This window comes from Notolepis coatsorum (assembly GCF_963971535.1).
Source record: "Notolepis coatsorum genome assembly, chromosome: 9".
Classification (NCBI taxonomy): domain Eukaryota; kingdom Metazoa; phylum Chordata; class Actinopteri; order Aulopiformes; family Paralepididae; genus Notolepis; species Notolepis coatsorum.
In genome coordinates this window covers 117,287,004-117,312,315 of record NC_140173.1, presented here as the reverse complement: position 1 = coordinate 117,312,315, position 25,312 = coordinate 117,287,004, and the positions used below count along the sequence as shown (strand labels likewise).

Genomic DNA, 25,312 nt, shown 5'->3' with positions numbered 1-25,312 from the left:
GTCTGCATCCCCTTAACAATTGTATGTATTGAGCTGTACTGTACTGTACCCATTCTGCAATCTGTTAATAAACTTTTCAATCAATCAATCAATGACATACACAACATACAGATATAAGAATTGTAGTAACTTCCTAGCTTAATCTTCGTACTCTGCGCTGTGTTTTAACCTTATAAAGCTCTTTGAAGTACTACTTAGCTACAAATGCAGATAACCATGTATGTGATGGTTTTCTGCTCGTACACCTTCAGAGAACACGGCGCGGCGGTTGAAGAAATCGAGTTCTGAGCAGTTTGAAAAGGAATCCGTGTTTAATAAAAAGGATTTCAATCAATACAAATCAAAGATTTGAAAGAACAATTGCAATAAAACCTGATGGAAGACCTCACTATGCCGAGGTTCACCAGACTTTAGGCTAAATATTCAATATCTATGTCTCGTCTCGGCTTCTTCAGATGGTAGATTTTCGCGGCCGTCTCTCTGCTGCTGAGTCTGTTGTGGAGAAAAAGGGTGTGTGTTCTTTGTCGCTTCCTGGGTCTCTGTTCGGGTCGGTTGTTGTGCCTCTACTAGCACGGAGTCTGCTAATATCAAATTTAGGCTCCGCCTCTAATGTTACGGCAAGCGGGCGTTTTCCAACCTCTCCTCGAGTGTTCCTATTGGAGGACACTTACTCTCAACTATCATTGGCTAACTCCTTATCGTGACGTTTTACATCGAATTGCGTCACGATGTGGTTTCAACTGGTCTTTTCTTTTGATCTTATGATGGTTATCTGCTCTTTTGTTTTCAGCAGAGACAAACTGGCATCGCCCATGACAGTTCCATTGTTGGACCAGATGGCCTAGGGCCCTGGGTTGTAAAATCACCCATGTTATTGACTTTCCCAGGAAGGATCAAACGAGACACTATCTCTCACTCAATAAGCGTCTGCTTGCTTCAACCCCCCTCCACAGAGATTTGAGGAAGCCCGAAGCAACAGCTGCATTACTAAGTCAGAGGTGTCTCGTTTCTTGTACTTTAGGAGGGGGGGGGAGAAAAGTGTATGTATTGTACCTCTGTGTTTTCGCCATTCTGTGCTTCATGATATACAGTACAATAACCACCAGTTTGGCTGGAATTCTACTACAGAATCTAATCGAATCATCTAAACTAATCTAATCATTACATTTAAGACATGCATGACATACAGAGATATATATATATCTGAGCACCTGAAGCCTGTGCTATTAAACCAGGAAGTACAGCACTGTTGATAAGGCTGTCAGCACTGCAGTAGAGCCACTCAGTGCCCTGCGCTGCAAAGAGTGAACACAAAACGCTCATGGACCCGCGGTCTCATGTTGACATTGTGTTGTTCGTTGGATTCGTTTTTGAGCTCAAAACGTACACTACACGGACCGCGGTCTCATGCTGACTGATCAGTGATCGCTTGTCTTGTCGCGCTGTGTGTCAGACTCTGGATGCTTTAGACACCCGCCCACCTCCACCTCTGATTGGCTTACCATGACATTGTATTCAACCTCAACCAATCGTCAGCATGTATGCTTGGCTCGCGCACTGTCCACTAAACAAGGAAGAACATATTATTGCCTCTCGGCGCAGAGATATGTCTGATGAAAGAAACAGGTTCATTCATAGTAACGCGCCGCATTTTTTTGTAGTAACGGTAACGACGTTATTAAGATTGGAAGAGTAATCCTCGTTACTGAAAAAACGAACGCCGTTAGTAACGAAGTTACTTATAGTGCCGTTATTCCCATCGCTGATTGCCATCAATCAATTTGATTGATTGATTGATTGAAAAGTTTATTAACAGATTGCAGAATGGGTACAGTACAGTACAGCTCAATACATACAATTGTTAAGGGGATGCAGACCAGAGAAAGACTTTCGACTTGTTTACATCAGGGTCCCCCATTTTCAATTCATCATAACATATATGACATACATGACATACAGATAGACAGTACTGCTACATCTATACATTTATGACATATCAGATTTGCAAATACAGTACTGTTTGTACTGTATTTGTACAAACAATATATGATCACAGTCAATGCAGCCACGTCTCTCTCTTTCTCTCTCTCTCTCTCTCTCTCTCTCTCTCTCGCCCGTATTCAGATCCGTCTAATAATAATCACAGATGTATATCTTGTCATTTTAAACAAGTTACCATTATATTGTCCCGGGTGATTATGCCCCCCCGCGGTGAAATAAATTAGTATCCCCCTCTTTCTCTCTCTCTCTCACACACACACACACACACACACAGCATGACGTGGAATCCCAGCTATCGTTACAAGACTTACTTACCATCACAAGAGTTGAATGGGGTGAGATATTCAGCTGTCCAGTCCACAACAAGCCATAATCCACTTTTTTTTAAATCCACTCAAAAAGAAACTCCAGTAAACAGTCCATACCGTTAGCTGGTAGCTGGTAGCTGCATCCAGCTAGCCATATAGCTTCTTGTTAGCCACCACAAGTACCAGCAGCTAGAAAACGACAGAGTATATCCTCCTTCTGTCTGTTGATTGTTTCTGAACTGAGGAGATATCAGGCTGATGAGGTAGAAACTCTTTCACTCCAGTGTTCATCTCTCAAAAGTAGGGATGTCCGATATTATCGGCCGACCGATATTATCGGCCGATATCGGCAGTAAAATGTGATATCGGAAAATATCGGTATCGGTTTAAAAACAAAAAAAAACAATAACAATATTTGTTATATATATATCCAGTGAAATTATTAGTTACCTGAAATTATTCAGTTTTTTGGATGGGGAAACCCTGCATATATCGGTATCGGTTGATATTGGTATCGGAAATTAAGAGTTGGACAATATCGGAATATCGGTATCGGTAAAAAAGTCAATATCGAGCATCCCTACTCAAAAGGTATTGTTTTGAGGGATTTACCTGCATTCGAGGTTGTAATGTCGTGCCTTCATGCTCCATGGTAGCTACTAGTAAGCAAACTCTCCGGACTGGGGGAGTGACAACACAGCAGGAAGGACCCTGCTTGCTTGGAGGAGCGCTAGAAAACGCGCTCCGATTCCATCATATTACATCATATTTGAACGCACTGATAGGCGAAATGTATTTGCTAGACCTATTTAATTGGCTGCGATGATACAGCGATGATACCAGTGCACGCCCACTGTGTGCACGATACGTCTCGCCCAGCTTCAGAGGTAGTCTACTCTCATATCAGACAGTGACGTCATGTGAATCACAAAACAATGATTTATATTTGATATATTAACGTTATTGTGCATTTGAAACACAAACATACTTAAAATAAGTAAATATTTTTTTTTGATCCACTTTTTCTCCCATTTTCTATATTTTTCTCCCATCCCAATTTTCGTATCATCCAATTCTTCCCTCCCCTGTCACGAACGCTGTTTCTTGCCTCCCACAAGCCGGCTGCAATGTGGACTAAGTCATACATAGCACAAGTCCCCTCCGGTACTTGAGGTAACAGAAGTTGCATCTTTTCACCTGCGCAGCTCGATCTCTCAGTGGCGAGGAGTAACGCGTGGGAGGCTCATGCTGCCCCCGACACTTCCTGATTCTACTGCGCAGGCGCACCAACCGACCTGTAGGAGTCGCTGTCCACAACGCCCGATCCCCACCCATCAGTTTCCCACCCCCTAATACGGCCAATGTGTATTAGTATGAACGACCAGCTAAACTGAAAGCAATGTGGAGCGCTGGGCTCGAACAGTCGAGCCCAGCGTCTCTGCATTCGTGGCGAGCGCCTTGCCCACTACGCCACGTAGCCGCCCTAAAATAAGTAAATATTATTCATTTTAAACATGTTTCTTTTATTTTTAGGGGTCTAAAATAAAAATAAAACATTTTCTCCTTCTCCTGCTCTGTTTACCAGGGGGGGCGGCAGCCCTAGCGCCCCCTATGGGCGGCCGCCACTGGCGCAGCGCAAGGTACAACACAACATGGACCAAGCAACAGTGAGGGGTAACACGTAGTAACACAATCACGAATATCTCCATAACGTCAAACCCTGCAACGCCCGGGCCGACCCGGCATTTTTCCCCCCGAAAAAAGCACAAGTCCCTCAGGGTCCCAGAACAGCAGATCTGCGCCCCGGCGGACAACGGGTTAACTGACCTGGACCGGCGTGACCAGAATCAGTCCCGTGCCCTAATCACGTCGCCATCCCCAATCCCAGGAGGGGGGTAGGTACGCGTGTTGATCCAAAACATTATAGAGGGCGTACTGCGCCCGGTGGCCCACCCCAAGGGCGTGAGACCCCTCTACCAATGCTTTGATCTATTCCGTTAACATCCCGCAGATATGAACGAGAATTCATCGAGACAAGCCTAGTACACTGGCGCTCGGAAGAGACAAACTCCATCCCAGTTGCCCCATAAAAACGCTGTTTTATTGATGAGCAACCAAGGCTTAATATGTCATGATGTGCTCTGTCCTTGTGTCCATGACTGTATTGTGACCTGTATCCCTACTATGTCTATGTGCTTTTGTTGTGTTTTTATTCGAATGTATTTATCTTGATTTTATTCAGTTTTTTATTGCTAACCCTTTTTTACACAGGATTTTAGCCTGTACCTTCTGGCAGGGGGACTGCCAATGGAAATTAGCCTTTTGGCTAAAATTGGGTGCATTTACATTTGTAAAATGTTTTATTAATGTACACTGTCCCCCTTGAACAAATAAAGTAAACCTAACCTAACCTAAGGCGCGCAAGCCCATGCGTGGTTCCTATCGGAAGCACCCAGGGCCAGCACTATGTACGCGTCGAGACCCAAAACATATCAATGGATAGTCTAACAAGAAACCAGATACCGTTCCTCCAAGCCGCCTGGGAGAACGACAAGAAGCCGGTTTATTATTATTTTTTTACAGAAAAAAATACGGACATGGGTCCCATGCGACTCGGCTGAGGGAAAACAACCCCCCGTCAACCATGCTCCATAAAGAGGGGACGGGGAGCGATGTACCCTATGACGGGGGGAAACCCATGACTCAACAGACCATTAAGGCGAGGAGTCAGGGAATCCCTAAACAATACCGCGTCAACCTACTCCATAAAGGAGGGGACGGGAAACCCCAGAGAGACTTCCCACGTGATTTTTTGAAATTTGAAAAGTTTATGTAACATTGAGCCATGTGACCAAAAGGCTCAAGCTACATATATACAGAGCGTAGCAGAACTCTTAAGTTCCTACACACGCAACACCAACTTGACAATAACAGAGAACCACACATGGGGCCTGTAAAGAACTCACGGAAGTCGGCGACCAATAGAAACGTGCCCAGTGACGTATTCTATGGCGGGGGGAATCTCATGACTCAACCGACCATGATAGGCGAGGAGTCATGGAATTCCCTACCCCCCCCCCCTCACTACCCCGTGCTGCACTGACCAATCAGCGCAGTAGGACCGAATGATAGAGGGCCAAACCCCCCGACCAATCAGAAAAGAGGGAAGGAGGGTTTTATTCGGTTACCCCCTCATGATCCCATACCCCATATACGATAATAAACAAGCCATGATGATACCTTATGTAGCCAGCATGCTAATGAAACAGCGTATATCCTAACAGGATAAGCTAACCCAACGCACGCTACAGACAACAACACGTCTGCGAACAGGGTTTATAACAAGGCCAAGGTTTATGTGTGAACACGACACCTGTGTTTTATGTTTCAAGAAAAAAACACAGAAGATCGAGAGAGAGGTCTATAAGACCGTGGTACAACTACACACACGAGTACTTCTGCAGGCCAAGACTACAGTGTTGTGGCTCAATGCCACTGTTTCAAACGTAACAGAACACACAACTAAATCTTTACCACTATAGGAAGAAACATATTTCTTCAGGATGAGGAAAGAAAAAAGCCCTTCGACCGAGTGTTAGCTACAGGCCTTGCTAAGCACACATATATATGTAGCGACCAGCTAAAGACTAAAAGTTCAGCTCTCCTATCAACCCCACAACTAGGCAAAGGTTCTACACATCGTATCCCCAACATATGTAGTGAATAAACACACAGTTTGTAACAAAAAATACAGTCCCTCCTAGGAGGGACTTTTTATTAACGTACAAAATCATATTTGGGGCGGGGAAGGGAACAGGGGTAAACAGGGGGGGAAAGTCACTTTAGCTGCGCCTGCCATGAACAGCTTGTTGCTTGCCCCCATGGAGAGCCTTAGGCCCGGAGCGGTACTGGGGTGCCTGGTCACGACGATCCCTACCGTCACCTCCGGGCATGGGTTGGCTGGCTGTGGCGGTCAAGGCACCCTCTCTCCTCCTGGCCTTCTTGGCCGAAGGTCCGGCGGTGGTGGTGGCGACGGTCGCGGGTCCCCGACGACGTGGCCTCCGTCGAACCCCACCGGCGACATCGGGTGGGGGGAAATCACGCTCCTCCTCCATATCCCTGCAGAATGCCGTCATCAGCTGCATCGCCGACCCGAAGAGCCCAGCATCGAAGAGGGGGGCCGTGAGCAAAGGAAGTCTTTTCCGCTCCGGCACCCGCGCTTGCTCCAGCCCAAGGTAAGGTGGTGCTGGGACAGAGTGGCCAGGGCGCGTATCTTCCCGGCGGCAATTGCCTGCAGCTGTATCAGATGCAGGATGGCTCCAGCCGCCAGGGCGTGCAGGAACTGTTGTTGTTAGTCCGGCACCGTACCGCCCCGCCATCATCCCTGACATAAAGCGCGCTAGCTGCGCAATGTTGGACGTCGCAGCTAGGCTCTGAGTCGAGGCGATAAATGACTGGTCACTCCAGTTGGCCAACTGCCTAGCCGATTTCCCATGGGGAACCGGCTTCTGCAACGGCTCCCACACCACCTCAGGACAAAGGAGAGACGCCATCGGGCTATCAAGCCGAGGCACCCCTTCCTTCATTCCCTCGACCAAACCCGCCACCCGCGTGACTTGCACGTAGGCGAGGGTAATGCCAGTGATGTGGGAGATCACCTGTCCCTGACGCACGTAGGCCTCCATTGAGGGGAAGAATGGGCAGACAACGCCTGTCTCCCTCACAGGACGACGTTGCCATAGATGCCCGATCAAGTCATCGGGGACAGGGGCAGGCAGTGGCTGCGGCAGCGGCACGCCATTAGCGACGGTGGCTGCCGCCATGAGCTCCGGGAACAAGGCACGTAATTCCCCATGCGCACCGTCCTCCACGCAGCTCGCGTCCCTCACGTACGGGAGGCTACCACTCACTGTAGTGCCACCATCCGATGTGGCCGATAGCAGGGCATCCCGTCGCCGAGTCGGAGGTTCTAACCCAACACCGGCGTACGAGGGACCCCAAGGAGACATACCACCCCCTGCCACACCCTGAGGGGGAGAGTGATGCGTCCCCACTGGGGCGTCAAATAAGAGCGGCTCCGCTCCCACCATGAAATCCTCCGTTTCCATCGGCCACGGAGAAGCAGAAGCACCCTCATCTGGCTCCAGCAGCTCACCAAAACCAGGCCGTTCGCCCCTGCAAGCCACCCTCCTACGACGGGAACGAGCAGAGGCGAAGAGCTTGCGTCTCAGATCCTCCGCTACCAGAGGAGCCGTCAGCCCATCGGCCGACCACCCCCCCGGCGGTGGGGGAACCAGAGCAGGAACTAGGCCATCTCACAGGAGGCAAACTATCCACCGGACGTCGATCGGGTACGACTGACTGCCACGACCGCGGAGTCAGCGCAGCCCCACAACGCACGGCGGAGGCGGCAATGGTGAACCTCTGGTGAAGGGTGATGTTGCTAGCGCTCAAACCCCCCAAAGAAGACATTATAACTTAGCCCTTTTCTCTTAAATTGTGAGAGAGAAAAAAACAAGAGATAATGTCAACGCAGCTCCGACTTCTTCAAAAAATCCAGCAATCTTCAAAGTGTGGTTCAAGTTTCAAGTTTCTTTAATAGTTGTCATACAGAAGTACAGAATACTTTTATATACTTTGCAGGCACTTGACGTGGTGAAAACTGAAGAAGGAGCTGATGGTATGGCCACACCCCTGCTTATGTAGGGAGCGGATGGGGGTGTGGCCAGACAGATGATGGTATGTAAAGGTGCATGTGAGAATTTATTCAGTGCTAGTACTGAAGTGAAGAGTATTGTCCTAGACGCAGAGCGGAGCCTATACGATGTATAACCTTTATTTAAACTCGAAAAGCAACTGAGGTTTCCCTAATTTTCAGCCATGTCGAGTGTACATACAGAGTTAAGCAAAATAAAAAGACAAGTTTCAAGTTTCTTTATTAGTTGTCATACAGAAGTACAGAATACTTTTATACAAAATGCATCTTTCTGTTACGCTCCAGAGACTGTGCTAGACAAAAATAGATAAGTATAAAATAAGTATAGCAAGTATAAAATAGAAGTCAGGTACGTAGACAAAAGTGTTCAGTATATACATATATACAATGTTCAATGCAGAGTAGAAGTAACTGAGTTACAATATACTATATACTATACAGTGCAAAGCAGAGATGGGATGAGGTACAATTTAGGTACAATTTACAGTAAGGTGTAATGAGGTATGGGTTGTAGTGCAAATTCTTTACCAATAAATATAAAGTGTGTTTAGGTGTTCTAAAGTGGGTAAAATGGGTGCTGCAGTGAGTTGTTTGCTTAAAGTGAGTGTGTACGTGTGGATGTGTGTGCTGTGAGTGCATTTGATGGTTGTTATATAGTGTTATTGTTCGTTGAGCATCCTGATGGCCTGGGGATAGAAGCTTCTTCTGAGTCTCTCTGTGCTTGCCATGAGACTCCGGTATCGCTTGCCTGACCGCAGCAGTTCAAAGAGGCAGTTGTTTGGGTGACTGGAGTCTTTGATAATTCTCTTAGCCTTACCCATGCACCGCTTGTTGTAAATGTCCTGGGCCCTCATTCATCAACGTGACGTAGAAAATGTTCTATTTCCACATGTAAGCACAGAATTTAGAATGTGTGTACGCACAGAAATATTGGGATTTATCAACCGTGCGTACACAGGTCCTATGCTCCTCCGTGTTGATAAATACCTCTTTGTTCTACCGTCAATGCTCGTGCATGATTATCCATATATGGTAATGAAACACCCCCCTTGGGATGTGAAATAATGGACTGACCCGAGCGGAACTCTGAGAAACTCCACGGGAGATTGTTCACTGAGGCGCTGCCGAACCAAGAAGACACAACGCGTGTTATGGGATAAATAAAAGGCGGACTTGTACACGGTGATGTCAGATATCAACGGCTCCCTAAGACCATTGCTGCAATTCTGCCTGGACAGCTCAAAACACTAATAAAGACCGTGCTGGAATATGACTGCCTTTTCCCGTTTTGTTTGATTAATACCCAGGGATTAAAGTTCTCCTCAATTTTATTCCAAATCGCGACGGATTTTCCGTCAATTTTCTACCTGCTGCATATGATTTCTAGAGGCATACAATCTATTTCGATGTCAGTATTGGGTAGCCTATATAAACAATAATACGAGAGCATATACAAGAACAATGAATCTCACTGCCATGTATGATGTAGCCTATACGCCATGTGTAGCCTGCCTATATGTGATCAATACGAACTTGAATTCCATCATGTCTGTGTGCGGGTCACTGCGGGAACTCACAAGGCTGTTGTCACAATGTAAATAAGAACGTGCACTGAAAGGTTACAGTATGTAGTTGGTTGATTATTTGTATGACAGTCAGTAAACCCTTGCAAAAAGTATCCGTTTTATTTAATGAATTGAAAACATGCAGCATGCCTTTCCTCCCGGCATGCAGCAACAACATGTATCAGGCAAATGCGCATCGCAACATTGACTGAGTGGAATCCCTTTCTATTCACATAACTGCATTTGTGATGGAGCTTTGACAGCTACAGTAACAGTCTATTGCTCGATCCATCTCCAATATCACGATGGACCGTGCCGGTGGCAAAGACCCGAGGGTGGAGAGGACTTGAATGAATTCCATCATCATATTTATATGTTGTGTCTGTCCACTATGTTTGTTACTTTGTTATTCCCCCCCCCCCCCCTATCTATGTAAAGCGACCTTGGGTCTCTTGAAAGGCGCTATATAAAATGAAGCTATTATTATTATTATTATTATTATTATTATTATTATTATTATTATTATTATTATTATTATTATTATTATTATTATTATTGTTATTGTTATTATTATCACATCTGTGCAGGAGCTCACAAATAGACTGTTAGTCTCAGTGAAGTTTCAACGGAGGTCATCTATTCTAATCAACAAATTGAAGTAGAAAGCATTTCGTGACCAATCTTATTTGGAAACATGACACACAAAATAATTCGCTTTTTATTTGAAACAATATTTAATCGCGTTTGGAGGTTGGTGTTCTGCGTCTGCCCCCCCGTGCCAAACAAGCAGGCCAACCTCTTGTTCGCGTGTGAGCCCGTTATAATTACACTACTGTCACTATTTTACAATGAACTATAATGAATTACGGGTCATACAGAAGTTGAACACGCCAGTGTTGAAACTAATGCACGGAAGCTTATTTCCACGTTGAAACTAATGCATGAACTGAGCAGCGCATATGCCGTAGTAACGATATTCTACCACTGGGCGTCAGCTAAGCATGCTCAGAGCTGTGCGTACACATAAGCACGAAGTCAAGTTCAAGTTGAAATTGATTAATCCCACACTTTGCTTAGAAATGGTCGTACGCACAGGTTAAGCACATATCTGTGCGTAAGTCACGTTGATGAATGAGGGCCCTGGAGAGTGGGAAGCCCCCCTCCAATTGTGCGTTCGGCTGAACGGGCCACTCTCTGTAGTCTGCTACGGTCTTGTGTGGTGCTATTCCCAAACCAGGAGGTGATATTGCCAGTCAGGATGCTCTCTATTGTGCATGAGTAGAAATTCTTAAGGATCTTCTGACCAGAGAAAGACTTTCGTCTTGTTTACATCAGGGTCCCCCATTTTCAATTCATCAGGACATATATGACATATATGACATACAGATAGACAGTACTGCTACATCTATACATTTATGACATACCAGATTTGCAAATACAGTACTGTTTGTGATACAAAAAGAGTCCAGAAAAGGGAGTATATACATTTGATGCAAAAACTGTACATTGGAGGAGGTTGGGTGGGGTTTGGTAGGGAGGGGTTGGGGGGGGAAACACTGTACAACTGTACAAGCAAAACTGTACATTGGGATATTGACAACCATACTAGGTAATTTACATTGGATGGGGGGGGGGGGGGGGGAAACACTGTACAAACAAGCAAAACTGTACATTGGAATATTGATGAAACCATACTATGTAAATTACTGTACATTGGAGGGGGTTGGGTTAGGACATTTACAGGGGCCAGTTTCGAATTGCAGTCTCCCGTAGGTGTTCCTTGAGAGTGGTTTTGAAAGTGGGTAGTGATTCACATTCCTTTACAGCTTTGGGTAGGGCGTTCCACATTGATGTGGCATAATTGCGAAACGTGTTTAGTCCCTTGTTTGAGCCGAATCTGGGTTTAACATGATTTGTGGAACTCCCTCTGGTGTTGTGATCGTGGTATTCACTGACCTTTGGGAAGTATTTTGACATGTACATGGGTACCTTGGTCGTGTAGTGTATCTTGTAGACCAGGCCCATTGCAAGTTGCTGTACTCTGTCGTCTACTCTAAGCCATCCTAGGTTGTCAAAGTGGGCAGGGGTGAGGTGGGTTCTAGGAGTAAGGTCAAGCAGTAGTCTGACCAGTTTGTTTTGAGATGTTTGTAATTTTGTTTTTAGCGCCTTTGAGGTGCTTTGGTACCATGAGGTGCAAGCATAGTCGTAGTACCCTTGAATGAGTGCTCCTGCCAGAGTCTTCAGGGTATTCTTGTTTACCAGTGAGGAGATCCGGTACAAGAATCGAGTTCGTTGGTTGACTTTTTTTATTACATTGGATGCCATTTTGTCACAGGAAAGATTTGCCTCTAGGATGGAGCCCAGGTAGGTAATTTCTTCTTTCCTTGTGACAATATTGTCACCCACTGTAACTGAGAATCCGTCGGTCTTGCTGAGTTTGTTATTTGAACCGAAGAGAATGGACTCTGTTTTGCCCATGTGTAATGATAGTTTGTTAATAATAATAATAATTAATTTAATTTATATAGCGCTTCTCAATAACCCGAAGTCGCTGACAGTAGTCGGGAGCAGGGGTACAAACAAAGAAACGAAAGCAAAGAAACAAAAACAAAACAACAAAGAAACAAAAACAAAAGGAACATGAGACCATGGGGGGAACGGGGGAGACAGCCTGATGGCACAAAAAAAAGACTGGAGACATATCAATCAGGTTGGAGGGGAGGGGGGGGGTTTAGGGGTGGGGGGGGTTGAAGGCAAGGGAGAACAGGTGGGTTTTGAGGCGAGCTTTGAAGGTGGAGAGTGTAGGGGAGTCTCTGATGGACTGGGGGAGGGAGTTCCAGAGTCGGGGTGCAGTGCGAGAGAAGGCCCGATCTCCGAAGTTTTTAAGCTTGGATGTCGGGACAGTGAGGGAGGCAGTGGAGGAGGACCGGAGGGAACGGGTGGGGCGGTAGGGGAGAAGGAGATCAGTCAGGTAGGGGGGGGCCAGGCTGTGGAGGGCTTTGAAGGTGAGGAGTAGTGTTTAATGCGGTGTTTGATCGGGAGCCAGTGGAGGGAGTGGAGGACAGGAGTGATGTGTTCGCGGGACCGGGTGTTAGTGAGGAGGCGGGCGGCTGAATTTTGGACCATTTGCAGTTTATGGAGGGAGCGGGAGGTGATACCAGTGAGGAGGGAGTTGCAGTAGTCCAGGCGGGAGGAGATGAAGGCGTGAATGAGGGATTCAGCAGCGGGGGGGGAGAGGCAGTGACGGATTTTTGCGATGTTGCGGAGGTGAAAGTAGGATGTTTTCACGATGGAGCGGACGTGGGGGTCAAATGAGAGGGTGGGGTCAAGGAGGACACCAAGGTTGCGGACTAGGGAGGAGGGGGTGATGGTGGAGTCGCTGAGTTGTTATCAGCGAGCCATATGCAGATTTTGCCTAGTTCCGAGCTGAGGGTTTTTTCAACCTGTAACTTGTTCTTGTCAGAGACCAGCAGGGCTGAGTCGTCCGCAAACAGGAACAAGTTGCAGTCACAAGCTGACGACATGTCATTTGCATAAATTAGGAACAGTTAATATCGCCTAATCTATGTTTTAAATTATGGCTATGTGTCTAATCTGCCCATCGCATTATCAAAGACTATTTTCCAGTCAGTGCTGTGAAGGCAGATTGTTTTTTTATCGCGTCGTTTCCGTTTCAGAGCAGTTAGAAAAGCCCCCGTTTTGATATAAAAAACAGCTCATTCTGGAGCATTCTATGAAAATCGTCTTTTAGTGGAATATTCCACAACGTTGATATTCGTCGGCCTTTTTATGAATCGTTTTCAAATAAACGCTAGATGATCAATATTATACGTGCACGCAAGCACATTACGGCCGCGCACTGATAATCGCTCCGTTGATTTCCTCACAGACTTTTACAGTGAAACCGAAAGAAGACATTTCACAAAACAGCTTATAACTTCATCAAACTTACTCTGATTATCCTACCACTGATAACATAGAGTCCTTACCTGACATCAGATGGTATCCAACTGGTATATTCCAATTCCTGATCACCATTCGAAAATATCGATACGTGTATGGATCCAACGCGATACAGTAGAACTCCATGATCCGCGGGGCTCTGAGGCTCCAGAATGAACTCTGGTAACCCCGGCTGGATCAGTGAACTGGAAAATGTGGAGTACCGGATTTTTTTCCCCATTCATTTTCATTGAGTCCATTCCAAAATCACTTATGTCATCTGGGAGACGACAGGGGGCGCTTTTTTCCACAGTGATCGCCGGCGCCCCTCGGCTATACTCGGGTAGGCTCGGGTGATGCAATAATTTTTCAGATCGCAAAAAAAAAAAAAATCCGAGAAATCTCGTGAGTGGCATTCTACGTCACTATTAAAAACCCGAGAAATCTCGTGAGTGGCACTCAAAGTGTTAAAGGTCCTCCTCACCTCATGTTCTGTTACCCTGAACATAGAATATATATAATATCATAATAATTATACAATTAAGGATAACAAGCAATTAAAACATGTACAACTTGATTGACAAAGGTTGGATCAAGGTTTTAAACTCTGCAACAGAGGGTAGAATCTCAAGCTAAGGACTGTTGTAGTTCATTCCATGAGCTAGGCCTGCTAGGGGCATCATAGCAAAATGCAGATTTACCCTGTTCCGAGCAAACTCAAGGGACCTTAAGGACCAGCCAGTCACTAGAACGGGTTCCATAGGTACCAAAATTCCATTCCAATAATGATGTAGTATAAGGAGGTAGCTTACCAATAAGGGCCTTAAAATGAGCAGATACCAGTGTTTGTTGTGCCTCTCCATCAGAGAGGGCCAACCAACCTTCTCATAAAGGTCACAGTGATGAGTGTTGTATTTATCATTAATGATTAATCTGAGGGAATAGTGATAGACAGAGTCCAATGATTTAAGGGTTGAGGCTGCAGCATGCCCATGGGCCTGACAACCATTCAGTATTAAAGGAGCTCCCGTCTATATGGAGCTACTGAGCAGTTTTGATCCCGTAGCTAGACTGGCTGACGCGCCGTTCTACTTCCTGGTCTCATACCAAAACAGTCCTTTGTCCCAATGATACGTGCAGGCAGCTTTACTGGGAAAATGGTGTTTATTTTCCCTCACCGTCAAACAGAATGTCTTCATAAACTAATAAAATAATAATGAACACAATAACTAATTAGATACAAACATTTCGACCTGTGACCTGCGTCGTGCGTGCGGTCAAAAACCATTGCCCTTTCCGGGTCAAAACTCCTCCTCATACAGGTGTACCTGACGCTTAAATAAAAGAAGCGCCACCCCCTGGTCGCGTGAATATTAAAGGCAACCAACTTGTGTTCAGCCTTTCGTTCAGCGTTTCTCTGATTGGCCACACGGCCACGTGACCGCGCTGCCGCGTGGCAGAGAGTTGCGCCGCCCGTCTTCCATTGTAGAATAGTTTACATCAGGGTGAACGCTATTGTATTCGCAAATATGAGAGCCAGCAAGCGTGTAGCTTTATGCCAAGCAAGCAGTGCAAAAACTTACCGTAGTGGCATGCAGTAATGCGCCTTTCATTTTCCGCCGCCCAGCGCCCAGGTCGCGCGGAAATAGGCTGTCTATTGCCATTCTCTTTGACAAACTCTAACCTTAACCAGCTCCTTAACAACGCCTAAACTTAACCGTTCTAACCTTAACCAACTCCGAAACCATGCCTAACCTTAACCATAGAAATTATATTGCCATTCTCTTTGACAAACTCTAACCTTAACCAGCTCCTTAACAGCGCCTAAACTTAACCGTTCTAACCATAACCAACTCCGAAACAATGCCTAACCTTAATCGGCGAAAGAATACACGTTAAAAAAAAATCACGTTAAAAAATATTTTCGATGGGATTCGAACTCGCCAGCAAACAAGCCATAGGATCCACAGCCATGTGTCCTTGCCAATTGAGCTATTGCTAGATAGCTAGATAGGGGCGGTGACTTATATATATTGAGCTCCGCTCGTGTCGCATGCGCGGGCACCTCGCGCGAGCACGCCGGCGCACGCACGCACCTGAGCGAGCACGCCGCCGCCGGTGCACGCACGGTAGCATTTAAGAAGGGCGCTTTACCGCACTAGCGTGCGGTGACGAATGCGGAAGCATTTTTGCACTGCTTGCTTGGCATTAACGTACAGGCAGCCAGCAATACGCAGCTCCAGTTAACCTAATTTATACCGTAATGAATCATTAAAAAAATATACCGTTAACTGGAATATGTTGTTTCTTTACACATATGTTGGGATTATGTAATTGGTTTGTCATGACAAAACAATAAAAATCGCTACTTTACATCAGGGTGAACGCTGTTAGTAACGCTGCCACCACCCACTTCAATGACAGAGCTCTCATATTTGCGAATGCATAAACTATATCTTAAATTATGGCTATGTGTCTAATATGGCTGTTGCGAAGTCATTGATAAGCGACAGCCATATTAGACACATAGCCATAATTTAAGATATAGTTTATGCATTCGCAAAATATGAGAGCTCTGTCATTGAAGGGCTTCTACAACGGAGCACGGCCGCTGCTGCTGCTGGACCGAGTCAAGCCGGCGGCGGCGCACGGAAGCCGGGGACAAACCACCGCTTCAGCAGCCTCCACGGATGTACAGTGACGAGTGAATCTGGTAGTTGGTTTATGACGTTAAAAACGCGAAATAATAACGTTACAGCGTACAGTTCCACACTGATGTACAGTGACACCCAGAGTTTCTAGTTACAGTAGTGACGCATGAATCGAGATAGTCCTAACAGTGTTTATTATTAAGAGTCAGTTAGTCCCTACACCACCTTCAATAATTTTGTATAATAAGCCCTCATGTCAAGTGGAGTTGAATGCATTTTACATCAATCAAACATGCCAACATTTCTCTCTCTCTCTTTCTCTCTCTCTCTCTCTCTCTCTCTCTCTCTCTCTCTCTCTCTCTCTCTCTCCCTCTCTCCCTCTCTCCCTCCCTCCCTTCAGGATGAATTACAGGAGCAGTATTTTACAACAGGCCGTTTCCCTGGTATCCCTGTGACTCCACCTCGTCGCCTTTGGTCACTCCTCAATTTTCTGTTTTGGGCGGGGCTTCTAATCTCTCCTCTCATCCGATTGGCTGTTGGAGTGGTAACCGGCGGAAACCCACTACTCATCCTTGGTCTCATCTTCATGCTTGTTGTCGGTATGAAAACACACAAACACTCACAGGCACACACATTCAACCTTGTGTTACACTAATGAGTCTACTAAAGTCAAAACAGTGAGACACAGGGTCTAAACGGTCAAAAAAGGCCTAGTGAAGTACTGCCATGACTCCAGTGGAAGCTTCTGTTGTTGAACATTATAGCCACATTAGCTCTCATCACATTACCAAAAAAGCTGACAATTTTATACAAAGCCACTTACAATTGTGTACAACAAAGCTAGCAAAGAGATACACTTCCAGTCAACAATAAGTGGTATTCTTTGTCCTTTATATATTTTTTTTAAACTTTATTTTTTAGCGTTTATCGCTTTTTCTGGTCAAGCATGACCGACAGAAACAGGTTGAATGGGATATAGATCAGGGGAAGACACTCTGAGAAAATACGGCGAGTCCGGGAGTCGAACTCGTGTACCCCTGATCCGTGACGCGCACGGTTGTCCCCGACGCCGAAATAGCGCCGAGATACGCGGTGAGCTACTGGAGCTCCCCTGTCCTTTATATTTTGAGAGTTCAGTACAAACGTACGGTACGGTACGGTACGTACTTCGGTTTTGAAGTCGAGGTTCGGTATGGGTTTTTGGTACAGTGGGGGAAAGTTTGGCTTTCCATGTTCCACTCAGGGGTGATGTAGTGTGCAGTAACTAATTGTACTCGTAGGGCTGTCAACGAATATTCTATATTGAAATGAATAATCGACTTGTAATTTCTTTTTAAATAATAATAATTCTATTCGATTGCGGAAAAAAACAGCCCCCGGTGGGCGGTCGTTAGTGGTTAACATACCGTTGTATTCGTTCGGTACACAGCCATTCGGTACGGTAAGGTACACACTGAAACGGTTCGGTACGGATATGTGTACCTTTACACCCCTATAACTGTACATTTTTTGTCTTTGTTCCATATACACAAAATTATGGAAGTTAACGACCACACAAACTCCTAATCTAGTATAACAGACCATATTTGGTGAATAATGTCGAGCTGCTTTACACAGTCAATTATTTAGATGACATTAACACAAAACTAGAAGGGGATAACGGAAAAACATAAATGAATGTAATAAAAAAATACGAATAATTAGACTGCAATTGGGAAATAACTCCACTCCAGTCATATCTCTGGGTGGCTAAAGCAAACAGGCTAACATTGCTACACCTCTCTTAATGGCTATTAACTTTACAAAGTAATTAATTCTGACCAATTTAGTGCTCCTCTCTCCCCATCAACCTGGACCCCCTGCAATTTGCATACCGCCCCAACAGGTCCACGGAGGACGCCATAGCCCATGTGCTGCACACAGCAGCATCACACCTGGACAAGAGGAAGGGGAACTATGTGAGAATGCTATTCATCGACTACAGCTCGGCATTCAATACCATAGTCCCCTCCATAGTCCCCTCCCTCAGGGACCTGGGCTTGAACTATGACCTCTGCCAGTGGGTCTTGGACTTCCTGACGGGCTGACCCCAGGTGGTGAGAGCAGGCAACTGCACCTCCTCATCCATCACCCTCAACATAGGGGCCCCCCAGGGCTGTGTTCTGAGTCCCCTCCTCTACTCCCTGTACACACACGACTGTGTGGCTCAGCGGAGTAACAACACAATCATCAAATTTGCTGACGACACAGTAGTGGTGGGCCTGATCTCTGCAAACGACGAGAGGGCCTACCTGGAAGAGGTCAAGGTCCTGGTGGGATGGTGCCAGGAGAACAGCCTCTCCCTGAACGTCAGCAAAACAAAGGAGATGATTGTGGACTTCAGGAGGTCGGGGGTCAAGGACTACAGCCCCCTCAGCATCGACGGGGCACCGGTTGAGAGAGTGAACAGCTTTAAGTACCTCGGAGCCCACATATCCGAGGATCTGACATGGACCACACACATTGACAGTGTTGTGAAGAAGGCACGACAGCGCCTCTACTTCCTCAGGCGCCTAAGGAAGTTCCAAGTCAGTCAGAAGATCCTTAAGAACTTCTACTCATGTACAATAGAGAGCATCCTGACTGGCAACATCACCTCCTGGTTTGGGAATAGCACTGCACAAGACCGAAGCAGACTACAAAGAGTGACACGTTCAGCCGAACACACAATTGGAGGGGGGCTCCCCACCCTCCAGAACATTTACAACAAGCGGTGCAGGGGTAAGGCTAAGAGAATCATCAAGGACTCTAGCCACCCGAACAACTGCCTCTTTGAACTGCTGCAGAGTCTCAAGGCGAGCACAGAAAGACTCAGAAGAAGCTTCTATCCCCAGGCCATCAGGCTGCTCAACGAACAATAAACACTATACAACAACCATCAAATGCACACAGCACACACATCCACACGCACACACTCACTTTAAACAAACAACACACTGCAGCACCCACTCTCCACACTTTAGATCACCTAAACACACTTTATATTGATTGATAAAGGATTTGCACTACAACTCGTACACCTTACTGTAAATTGTACCTAAATTGTACCTCATCCCATTTCTGCTTTGCACTATATAGTATTGTATATTAGTACACTGCATAGTATATTGTATATTATATGGTAACTCAGTTACGTCTATTCTGCATCGAACATTGTACATATGTCTATACTGAACACTGTGACCTCATTTTTTACTTCTAATTTACATGCTATACTATGTTATTTCGTACTTATCTTGTCTAGCACAGTCTCTGGAGCGTAACAGTAAGAAGCATTTTGTATAAAAGTATTCTGTACTTCTGTATGACAACTATTAAAGAAACTTTAAACTTGAAACTAGTTGACAGCTAACAGGCTAACATTGCTAGGTATCTCTTAAAGGATAAGGCTGGTGTACTTTTATATTTTTACAACATAGATACAACATAGCCTACAAAAAGAACAATGAACACAAGCATCATAGAACTGCATTGTTGATGACGGCGATGGCCCCCGAGTCTGCCTGGACCGAGACTACTTCCTGGGCAAACGACTCATAAAGTAGTTCAGGGAAAGACGATGCTCATGTTCATTGCTATGGTGAATTACACTGACCAAAACAAACACTAAGCTCTGTGACTTGTTGTAGCGGTTTTTGGACAACAATGACTTCTGGATATTAGCTATAAACTATCTGTGTCTGTCTCTTGCCCTTTGTGTCTCTGTCTGTCTGTCTGTCTGTCTGTCTGTCTGTCTGTCTGTCTGTCTGTCTGTCTGTCTGTCTGTCTGTCTGTCTGTCTGTCTGTCTGTCTGTCTGTCTGTCTGTCTGTCTGTCTGTCTGTCTCTCTCTCTCTAGCCTCTATATCTGTGAACAGGTTGATCAGTGTGTCAGAAGTGAAGAAGACAGGATCTGCATACGGAGTGGAGAGCAAGAAGCACACCTAGACGCACGCACACACGCACACACGCACACACACAGTGTACAGTCAGGTACTTGAACATAATGTTAGTTCCTATCTATTTTAAATGTGAACATAATGTTAGTTCCAACATTGCACTGGCATGTTGAGCATGTCCAAGAATTGTGATCTTTGTGGCTACAGTCAACATAGGCATATTTTTATATAGGAATGCTAAAGATAACACAACCATACACTCAAATTGGTGACAAAATATGTTCTGCCGGCGCATTTCGTGCGCACGCATATTAAGTGTCCCTACCAACGCTCAACTCAAACCTACGTCCCGACAGTCAACAGTTGATTTTCCCAGACTCAATGTTTTAGTCTAGCCATGGTTTTAGTTGCTTTAGATAAGCTTACATCTATCTCCGCATCTAGAGAGATCTTGTTGGTTACTGTTGAACCAGGGTAGGTAAAAACGTTCTACCTCTTCTAATTCCTGGGCACCAATTTGGTGGAACATCTTGACCATAGTGTAAAGTCCTGGTTTTCTGTATGCTTAAAGTAAGTCCATAGTCTTTGTCACTGTCCATGATGATCTGAAGTTTTTCACTTGAGTGAGTGATAAAGCATAATTTGCATCCCGTAAGTTATTGATGTTAACTTTTCTCGTTTTAACTTTCAGACGATTTTGATGGAATAAACCACCATCAGAACGGATATTTAATGTTATACTACAGTAGACACACACACACACACACAGAGTAGGATCATGTTAGATCATCTGTTTTCAATTTGAACATGATCAAAACCATCGGAGGTATGACTGCTTTAAAATGTTCATATCCATCAATTCCAAATCAAACCAACAAAGGGCGTCATTTTCAGACATTTCACATGCCATGGCATATACCAGGCTTACTGGAAGTTTGGCTTGTGATTAACATGGCAACATCACCCGTAAAACACAAACCACAACACAAAGTAGATACAGTAGGGGTTGTTGGTATCATCAGCACGAAGCGCACTGGTCCATCTCACAGAGATCATCCTGGGTGCCAATCCTGATGGACGCTACCTGTATGGACGCCGTTGACGCTACCTGTATGGACGTTGTTGACGCTACCTGTATGGACGGTGTTGATGCCCTGTTACCTCTGCTTACCTGTTATACCTGTCTATGATTTTACTTTATCAATTATTGACCAGTTATTTTACCAATCATCAGTTTCCCACCTTAACACCTATACACCAGACCGGCAAATCTGGGTACTTTATCTTTTTTTTTAATTTACTCTGCAAAATTTACTGTGTATACACAGTTTGGGGTTAGCCCATATACCTCACCCACTTTTGGTGTAAAACACAGACACCATTCCTATTGATCACTATTGTATTTAGACTGTATAAAAACTGTGGCAGAACGCTTACAATGTTTGAAATGTTTCTTCTGTTAGTATGTCAAGCAATTACTTTCCAACACTGGTCGCCATTGATTGTTCACCCTATTGGGAAAAGTTCAGTTTGATCCGTTTTCAGGCAAGCTGCTTCTTACATTATGGTACTTCCCCATTCAGCTGCAGGGGATTTCCCCATTTCCCTACCATTTAATATTATACTTGTGAATTCTCTGGGTGACCTAAAACTAATGACTACCAGTATTTCTGTGACGTTATCTTCAACATGATTTATATGTTTGTTTTGTCCTAAAGTTGTAGTTTGTGAGCAAACACTGCCTAATTCCCAATGTCGTCTCTCCCTAAAAGACGCGTGGCGATCTCATTCAGAGAAACTGATGGCGGATGACATATTGCCAGTCTGATGTATTGCATGTCTGATCAACCTTGTTGGAGAGATCTCTCATTGAATTGCCCTTCTGAGGTTTTCAGATGCGAAGCGCATATGACTGGAGATGACACTAACTTACAGTAACCCAGTAACTCACTCACAGTTAGCCATTTTGCCCCTAGTGGCGGTTCACAGGAAATGTGGTTTGCATCTATGACACTGTGGGCTAGATCCACAAAGAATGGATTGCACGGTGCTAGTTGCACCCTTACTTACAATTCATTATGAATTGAAAATGGGGGACCCTGATGTAAACAAGACGAAAGTCTTTCTCTGGTCTGCATCCCCTTAACAATTGTGTGTATTGAGCCGTACTGTATTGTACCCATTCTGCAATCTGTTAATAAAATGTTCATTCAATCAATCACGGCACAGATTAATCATAATGAATTGTAAGTAAGGGTGCAACTTGCACCGTGCAATCCATTCTTTGTGTGTCCTTGTTCCTATTAAGGTTTTTGTGGGAGTTTTTCCTTAACTTCCTTCAGCAGGTGTTGCTCCACTGTAGGCTTGTGAATCCCAGCTTTACAAATACATTTGACTTGACTCCATGCTGCCACTCAGGTCCCACCTAACATGTTGAAATGTTATTGATAAATGTTTAATTTTCTCATCAACCGCATGCTGTTGTTGATGTCATATTTAAAGGTTTATTGAAAAAAGTTGTTTTGGAATGTCACACACGCGCACACACACACACACACACACAATTGAATAGTGATGACTTCCAAACAGCCTTTTCACATCTCTAGATACAGTAAGAAGTCAAGACGCCCCAAAACTAACCAGCTAAAAGTAAACATGGGTGAGGACAGGAGTGTGTGTGTTTGTACACACACATTTTTTTATTGTATTTACAAATGATTATGCATTTTTCAATTATTAACAAAGATATTAGATCTGTATAAATAATATACCATTGAACTGGTGCATCCTTAATGTCATTGCATTGCAATCTATGTATTTTAAGAACTCATAACTTGCATATGAGCTAAGCTTTAATATCAGTTCCCCTAGCACAGGTTCTGGATATAGAGAAGCTGGTAGGTTATATCAGTACCCCAGCACAGGTTCTGGATATAGAGAAGCTGGTAGGTTATATCAGTACCCCATCACAGGTTCTGGATATAGAGAAGCTGGTAGGTCATATCAGTACCCCAGCACAGTCTGTATATAGAGAAGCTGGTAGGTCATATCGGTACCCCAGCACAGGGTCTAGATGGTTAAAACAAAGTAGAATAAGCATTCATTAGGTGGTGGCAGTTTCTCTGTTTGGACATTAGAGCTTAAATAGTTAGCCTAGAGACTATAGTCGGTCTGATACACTGTATATAAAAAAATATCATATTCTCAAAATAATCTGATGGGCCAGGTATTATTGCTGGCAGGCCAATTTCGTCCCACGGGCCGCCTATTGCCGACCACTGGTCTATGGGCTGTGGAAGGTTAGTTGGTTAGTTAGTTAGTTAGTTAGACAGTGGGTCAGGAGGATGGTAAAATATCACAATGTTAAAGGGATTGAGATAGATAGATTTTTGGAACCCTAGCCCCATTTCTTACTTACCGATGATGATTGGTAGAGTCCTTTCTCAGCACAATCCATGCTGTTCCTTATACTAGCTCTGGATAGTTAGCCGCAAACCAATGCAAAGTCAATTTAGTCAAGCTCCTGTGTGTACAAGCTGACTAAGGCTCACTGATTTTACTCCATAGTGCACAAAATGTACATTTCAGTGAGCCTCAGTTAGCTTGTACAGACAGGAACCTGACCCCATTGACTTTGCATTGGTTTGTGACTAACAATCCGAAACTCATGAGGCACAGCATGGATTGTGCTGAGAAAGGACAATACTATTTAACATTATATATATACACAGGACGATGATGATTGTGTGTGTGTTTCAGATTGGTTTCTTCAAGCGCAAGAGAATGGAGATAAGGGAAGACTCATCCTACAGCCCACACACAGGCTGAACTGCCATGTCACGATCTATAACTTTCATTAGTCTAATCTGCAATTGGTCCAGCAGCCAGCCCAGTTTGGGGCACAGGGTGCAAAACCAATGCTGCAGGATCATCTGCCTTTTTTTCTTTCTTTTATGACTTATACTTTATTGATGTTTTTCATTTTTCACACACAGGACATCAGAACAACACAAAGTAATGACATAACATGTGAATCAACATACTGTAGGTCGGTCCTGAAAGACAACATACACACCTAGACCACTAACATCAAGACTACAATGACAACACCCCACATGGGAGGGAAACAAACAAAAACAAAAACTCGACTACATTAAACAGAAAATAAAGCTACATTAATACAAAGAACACATCATGTCGACATATACGTACATACATTTGTCAGGTATTCTTTCACCTAAGTTTCCTTATTCCTGAACCTGAACCGTACCCTCCACTCTCACAGGTCCAGTGTGATCCAAAGTAACTGTACCTTCGCCACTTTTACGCCTCCAAAGCTTTTTTGCTAACAGTTGTACCAGAGATAATCATATGCACCGCCGCTGTCTTAGGCAAGTGGGCCCACCAACCCAGTTATAATGAGTGAAATTCCAGATATTTCCCCCATTTGCTAATGTATTTTTCTCCTTTCTCTACTAAACTAAAAGATAGCTTCTCATAGGCAGCTACCCTACCCAGTTCGCCACTCCACTCTCGAAATGATGGACCTTCTGGTGCCTTCCAACCTCTCATTATTATCTGTCTGCCTATCATAATGCTAGTATCCAATCAGCTAGGGGCTTTGCGATATGGCTAAGAATGCAGGGATCCCCAAGGATATATAAACCAGAGCAGAACTCATACTCATTCCCTGTGACCTCTGTGATGTAGTCGTGGATGTTACTCCAAAAATCTCAGATTTTCGGACATAACCAAAGTGCATGGACTAGATCCCCCCACGCGGTGGAAGATCTTGAATTGTATTAACCTTGTTCTAATATCCCTGGACACCTCTTTGGAGATCCCTGAGATTATATCCCAGTCCTCCTCCTCAAATGTGACCCCCAAGTCCTTTTCCCAGACTATTTTGAGAGCAGAGGAGATCCCACTGCCCTCCCTGTCGATAAACATGGAGTAATAAACAGAGGCCTCATGTCCAAACCCAGAAATAGCCAAAATCTTCTTAAGCAGATCTGTACCCTGGGGGAGGAGGGTCTGTGGAGAGCCAAATATGCTTATGAGAAGATGCCTCAATTGTAAATATCTCCAGAATTGATTGTTGGCCAGATGATATTGTTGGACCAGTTTTTCAAATTATTTTAATGCACCGTCTTCATAGAGGTCCCCCAGGGTGAGGATGCCTTTGTCTATCCATTCCTTCCACATAAAGGGGGA

At 44.8% G+C, this 25,312-nt stretch overlaps 1 protein-coding gene across 1 annotated transcript in view; it reads left to right on the top strand.

Moving 5' to 3' along the window:
• The window catches only part of LOC311234728 (1-acyl-sn-glycerol-3-phosphate acyltransferase gamma-like), a gene marked incomplete at its 3' end in the record, with an annotated part of 58,277 nt that extends 33,883 nt beyond the window's left edge, over positions 1 to 24,394 (top strand). The window contains exons 8-9 of the mRNA XM_084321971.1: positions 16,584 to 16,782; positions 24,384 to 24,394. Of these exons, the coding sequence (XP_084178097.1) occupies positions 16,584 to 16,782; positions 24,384 to 24,394 (210 nt within the window). The remainder of the gene's footprint in view (positions 1 to 16,583; positions 16,783 to 24,383) is intronic.
• Between the last annotated feature and the right edge of the window lie 918 nt (positions 24,395 to 25,312).